The sequence below is a fragment of the Eucyclogobius newberryi genome, unplaced genomic scaffold (assembly GCF_026437365.1).
Source record: "Eucyclogobius newberryi isolate DKJ021-1_F unplaced genomic scaffold, fEucNew1.0.hap1 SCAF_9, whole genome shotgun sequence".
NCBI classification, from domain to species: domain Eukaryota; kingdom Metazoa; phylum Chordata; class Actinopteri; order Gobiiformes; family Gobiidae; genus Eucyclogobius; species Eucyclogobius newberryi.
This window is the reverse complement of record NW_027316532.1, coordinates 17,393,725-17,399,742: the sequence shown is the minus strand read 5'-3', so window position 1 is coordinate 17,399,742 and position 6,018 is coordinate 17,393,725. Positions and strand designations below refer to the sequence as shown.

At 45.5% G+C, this 6,018-nt stretch overlaps 2 protein-coding genes across 2 annotated transcripts in view; both read left to right on the top strand.

Annotated features, from left to right (window-relative positions):
• Positions 1–6,018, top strand: part of LOC140353630 (ubiquitin-ribosomal protein eL40 fusion protein) — a 287,808-nt gene that overhangs the window by 53,563 nt on the left and 228,227 nt on the right. The window lies entirely within an intron of this gene.
• rabgap1l (RAB GTPase activating protein 1-like) overlaps positions 1–6,018 on the top strand; it is a 151,155-nt gene that overhangs the window by 32,463 nt on the left and 112,674 nt on the right. Inside the window, exons 11-12 of the mRNA XM_072438271.1 lie at positions 489–655; positions 4,275–4,404. Of these exons, the coding sequence (XP_072294372.1) occupies positions 489–655; positions 4,275–4,404 (297 nt within the window). The remainder of the gene's footprint in view (positions 1–488; positions 656–4,274; positions 4,405–6,018) is intronic.

The following is a 6,018-nucleotide window of genomic DNA, read 5'->3' as shown; positions in this document are numbered from 1 at the left end:
GCCTGTCCATGTTTAGTCCTGTCTCTGGCACCAGCAGGAGGCCGGTCCATGTTTAGTCCTGTCTCTGGCACCAGCAGGAGGCCGATCCATGTTTAGTCCTGACTCTGGCACCAGCAGGAGGCCGGTCCATGTTTAGTCCTGACTCTGGCACCAGCAGGAGGCCGGTCCATGTTTAGTCCTGTCTCTGGCACCAGCAGGAGGCCGGTCCATGTTTAGTCCTGACACTGGCACCAGCAGGAGGCCGGTCCATGTTTAGTCCTGACACTGGCACCAGCAGGAGGCCGGTCCATGTTTCTCCCGACGTGTCAATCGTTGCTGCCGTTACAAACAATAGTTGCAAATGTAACTGTGGTTCTATGAATCTAGCTCAGTCGGGATGAAACGGAACGACATCATCACCTTGAATTTGTTGTAAAAGTCTCTGTAAATAAAGTTTGATTGATTGAAGTTGATGCATTGGTGCTCAGAGCCTTTGACTTGTGTTCCAGATAAACAGGTTTACCTGACGGTGGCCGTGGATCTGGTGGTGACCGAGGTCGTGGAGCCTGTCCGGTTTCTGCTGGAGACTCTGGTCCGAGTTTATCCGACCAATGAGCGCTTCTGGTACTTCAGCCGCAAGATCCTCAGCGAGAATTTCTTCCTCAAACTCAGACAGGTAAACTTCTGCGCAGTCCAAACGTGTTTATTTGCTCATCTAATCACCAAAGCCCAGATGGAAACTGGACAAAATGATGCTGAATGTTCCTGATGTTTGGGCTCTGTGCTTTACAGCCCAGAGCCCTTAGATCAGAGCAGGAATCATGTGTAAAGCTGTCGTGGCGGCTCTGCTTTGGTCAGCTGCAGATGCCCGAGCTGCAGTGTGAGGCCTGCAGTGTGAGGCCTGCAGTGTGAGGCCTGCAGTGTGAGGCCTGCAGTGTGAGGCCTGCAGTGTTGGGCCCGCAGTTTGAGGCCCGTAGGCCCTCAGCGTGAGGCCCGTGGGGAGCAGAGCCACTGGAGTGAGGCCTGCAGCGTGAGGCCCGCAGCGTGAGGCCTGTGCTGGGGTGAACGGGGTAGCGTGGAGCAGAGCCACTGCAGTGTGAGCCCCGTATTGTGAGCCCCGCATTGTGAGCCCCGCATTGTGAGCCCCGCATTGTGAGCCCCGCATTGTGAGCCCCGCATTGTGAGCCCCGCATTGTGAGCCCCGCATTGTGAGCGAGCCCCGCATTGTGAGGCAGATGCTCAAGCTGCAGTTTGAGGCCTGCAGATGCTCAAGCTGCAGTTTGAGGCCTGCAGATGCTCAAGCTGCAGTTTGAGGCCTGCAGATGCTCAAGCTGCAGTTTGAGGCCTGCAGATGCTCAAGCTGCAGTTTGAGGCCTGCAGATGCTCAAGCTGCAGTTTGAGGCCTGCAGTTTCTCAAGTTGCAGTTTGAGGCTTGCAGTTGCTCAAGCTGCAGTTTGAGGCCTGCAGATGCTCAAGCTGCAGTTTGAGGCCTGCAAATTGAGGCCAGCAGTTGCTCAAGCTGCAGTTTGAGGCCTGCAGTTTCTCAAGTTGCAGTTTGAGGCTTGCAGTTGCTCAAGCTGCAGTTTGAGGCCTGCAGATGCTCAAGCTGCAGTTTGAGCCCCACAGCGTGAGGCCTGTGCCGGGGTGAATGGGGCCGCGGGGAGCAGAGCCACTGGAGTGTGCTCTGAGCAGGGGAAGCTCTGATTGTAGAAGGCTAATGAGAGACCCGCGCTCGTTATTGGCGTGTACATAATTAGCAGCCGCTCCGAACAGCGTGCCTCAGTGCCTCCACAGTTATCAGCTGGAAGTGGGAAAGTGTCGGACTGGTGCGCGTGGCAAGGAGCTAATTAAAAGATAATATTGTACTGTGGCTTTGAAGGAGGACGGGGATCGCAGGTGGAAAGTATCGTTTGTTTTGCGTGAATAGAGCGTCAAATTAACCACAAAAGTGCAGAAATGTCACTTTATTCTCTTATTACAAAGATTACACTGCAGGGTTGTTTGACTTTTATGTAATATCAGCTCTTATAACATCGTTTTTATTATTGGCGATGGATTCAGAGGTCTTATATTAACCTCTGCTAACAACTTCTCCGAATTGTTGCATTTGTTTCGGGGAAATGCATCAAGCTTTCCTCAGAAGTGGCCCCGCCCCGTCAGAGGAGTAGATTATCCGCTTTAATTTAGCGAAAGCAACAAGGTCCACGTATCGTAGAGGCCGCCGTTACATCATGGTTTAATCGTCAAGCTCTAAAACTGAATTCCATGGATAGTATTTCGACGGAGAATCCACGAATACTGAAGAGATTTACTTTATTGATGCACAAAAACGGATCATTTAAGTTTTGTGAAGAGACAAATCGGAACCCGCTCCTTCCCACGCCATCAGCTCTTTAGAACGTTTAAGTCCGTGTGAATACAGGGATCGGTGTTGCACGCAAGTAGATATGACATTATTGCGTATGAGTATTTGTATTTTTTTTTAAAATATTAATTCAAAATGTTTGGCTGGCCGGATTAAAACGTTTGATGGGCCGGATGCGGCCCGCGGGCCGTATGTTTGACACCCCTGCATTATTGCGTACGAGTAGTGCACATGAATATGACATTATTGCGTATAAGTATTGCACATGAATATGGCATTATTGCGTATGAGTATTGCGCATGAATATGACATCATTGCGTATGAGTATTGCACATGAATATGACATTATTGCGTATGAGTATTGCGCATGAATATGACATTATTGCGCATGCATATTATGACATTATTGCACATGAATATGACATTATTGCACATGAATGACATTATTGCGTATTAATATGTATAATCGGACAATGTCAAGCAAAACCGCCCCTAATCAAACGCGTCTTCAGCTGCTTTTTAAAACATTCAACTGTCGACCAAGCGAAGAGGACGTTTCCAGTCTGAAAGGACAGACAGAACGCAGTGTAGTACCCCGACCAACCGCTAGGCCTCCACCGTGCTCCATCTACTACAGTAACCAGCTACTTATCCGTTCTTTTGCGCAAGTTTTTACCTTCTCTTTCCACATAGTTTCGGGCGTGTAGTAAAAGCCTCATGTGTTGTTTTCCCCTCCCAAAAATAGCCCCCGGCCCGTCCTCTCTCACGTTTGCGCTCCCATCACCAGTTGATTAGTCGTTAGGCGCGGTGCGAGTGGCCTGGATCGATGGGGCGCATCGATCCGCTCAGGTGAAAGAGGAGGAAGACAACAGCCTGGGTAATTGAATAGACTGGGATAAACAGTGGCTTCTGCTGCCCAAGGTCGGCCCTCCATTAGCGACGTGACTGGGCAATTACTACTTTTCGCCAAGGTTTGTCGTTGCGTACCGTGCATCAATTATAACCGTCAATATCCAACTTCGAGCGCCGTTTTATGAACTTCACCGTTATTCACTGGTATTTGTTGTTGTTGTTGTCCGGTTTGATTTTATTATGCGGCTCGCTAATGTTCATAATCTACTCAAAACACTTCTACACCTGGTAATATGTTCTATGTTCACTCTCTACAGCCATCTAGAGGACAAAAGTTACATGCTCACTGTGGGCGCTGCCGACAAAAAGTCTTTCTCTTCTGTCACGTCCACAACGACCCCGTTTGTCCAGAAATGTGTGACTGTGGTCAGGAGGGACCAGTGGACTTACAGAGGTCACTCCAGACCAAGCTGTTCGTTTCAGGTCGTTAGCAGCTAATGCTAATGCCTGTGGCTATACTGATAAACGCTAGCCTACTTGCAGACAGTTTTAATGAGCCTCAATTCCAACTGTCCAGGTGTGATAATTTTGGATAAGACTCAAAGTACGTGCTCTTGAACGCTTTGTGGGCGTGTCCGGTGCAGAGGTCGTGTCCGGCGCAGGGGACGTGTCCGGTGTAGATGAGGATCAAAGCCCAGAACTTGTGTCTTCTTCAACTATCGACCCACTTTAAATTGCACTGTTGAAATAAATGTTGAAGTAATGTTTCATTCGCATGCATCTTTCATGAATATTTAAATTGGACTTTGCTTATTTAATAATTCAATACTTGTTCCATTACTGCCATGTTTTTTATTCATAAGAAAAACCCACATTGGCCCACATTTAACTTGAACTGGAGATGGTTCGTTTTCTCCTGGTTTGTGGTTAATATCACTTTAATATCTCTGTAATTACTCGCCCTTTCGCATAGGTCTGAATGCAGAGGACACGGTTTCTATAGGAACAGTAGAATATTCCTTGACCGCGCCCGTTTGGCCTCATTAACCCTCGTCCCGCTGTCGTCTTTGTGCTGCAGCAGTGTCCGGAGAAGCAGGGCCAGAGCGAGGCTTTGTTTGAGGTGGTCAGTCTGCAGAGAGAAGCCGAGAGGAGCAGCCACGACAAACTGCAGCCGGCGACGCCCGGCGAGGAGGAGGAGCAGGACGAAGGTCTGGACACACCCCTTTACATAGACTTAAGCATGATTAACGAGAGCTCATGCAAAAGTCCCTGAAAGTCAAAAAGACCTCAGAATACAAGCAATAAAAAGCAATTATATATATATTTTTTGGATTCACAAGACGAATTACAAAAAAAATTGGTATTGATTTTTTTATTTGTCGTTTTTTTATAAATCCCAAAATAGAAAAAAAAGAAATATTAGGCTGAGCAAAATAATATGTCTGTTTGCCGTAACCCGACCGACCCGCTATGAAACTAACTGAAAAATAAATATCAGCATTTTGCTGAAAAAACATCAAAATCTTTTATTTTTAAATTTTTTCGCCGACTCACCGACCGGTCTGTCCTGAACCACCGTGTCAAATATTTTTATCACGCTTGTTAACTTGACTTTCTTCTCAAAGGACTGATAACGCACCGCGTAACACATGCGCGTCATCATTTTCAGTCCTCCACATGGGTCTGTAACAAAACAGACCGCGCATAGGAGTCGTAATATTGCCTTTAACAAGTTGGTTAACCCTTGTCGGCGTCACTGCCATCTCCAGAGTAATGCCAGGCTCTGTCAGGGTGTGAAATTTGACGCAAATGCATTCTGGGATTGAAACACGCCCAGTAGCGTCATCACGGCGCCCGTGTCCCCCGCATGTTCCCCCCGCTCGCCTTAGCTACCAAAATAAAGGATAGCAGCGTACAAAAGGTCGATTGAAATATCTTAGAATCGTGAGATTTAGTCTCCCGATCGGGTTGATAGAGACGTTTTCCATCATTGACTGTTGAAGCCTGACCCCTGGTGGTCACTCCGACTCAAAAAATGACAAAATTTGGATCTTTTTTTTTGCCTTCAAAGTGAAAAAAAATAAGCATTTGCCTACCGACCGAGCCAGATGAAAAATGTTGATTCGGGTTACAGCAAACAGACAATTTATATACATTTTTTTTTTTTATCCCAAAATTAAAAAAACAACAACACATTTTTTAAATGTATTTTTTAAATTTGACGTTTTTTTGTCCCAAAATTTTAAATAAATAAATAAATAAATAGTATTGATTTTTTGAATCCCAAAATAAATAAAACATAAAAAAATCTTATTGATTTATTTATTTGACGTTTTTTAATCCTAAAAATAGAAAAAAAAATGGTATTGATTTTTTAATTTTTGTAAAAAAAAATTTCATCACAAAATAAAAAACAAAACAAAAAAAAGCTAAATAGTTTGTGCATTCTGATAAAACTCCAGATCGTTCAAAATCTGTTCAGTGAAGGTCAGATTTTGCCCTTTTAATTTCTTTTTTTCAGTATTGAAAAATTTAATGTAGTTACGATACTAGTTTGAGCGTCTGATTTTTTATTTTTTATTATTTTTTAGCCGCTCTGCCCTGCAACAAACCAGGTTCTGCACAAACTCTGTAAAATAACTTTTAGACAACACTTAAATTGTGCCATCGCTCCCGTCTTATGTCTTCAGAACCCGGTCAGTTGTGCGCCTCAGCTAACGCCTCATGTATCTTCAGAAGCGACTGGATTAGATTGCGTTTTGTTATGTAGAACCGCAGTACAACAGTAAAACCCGGTGCTGCTCGCCGGGCGTCGCTGCGTC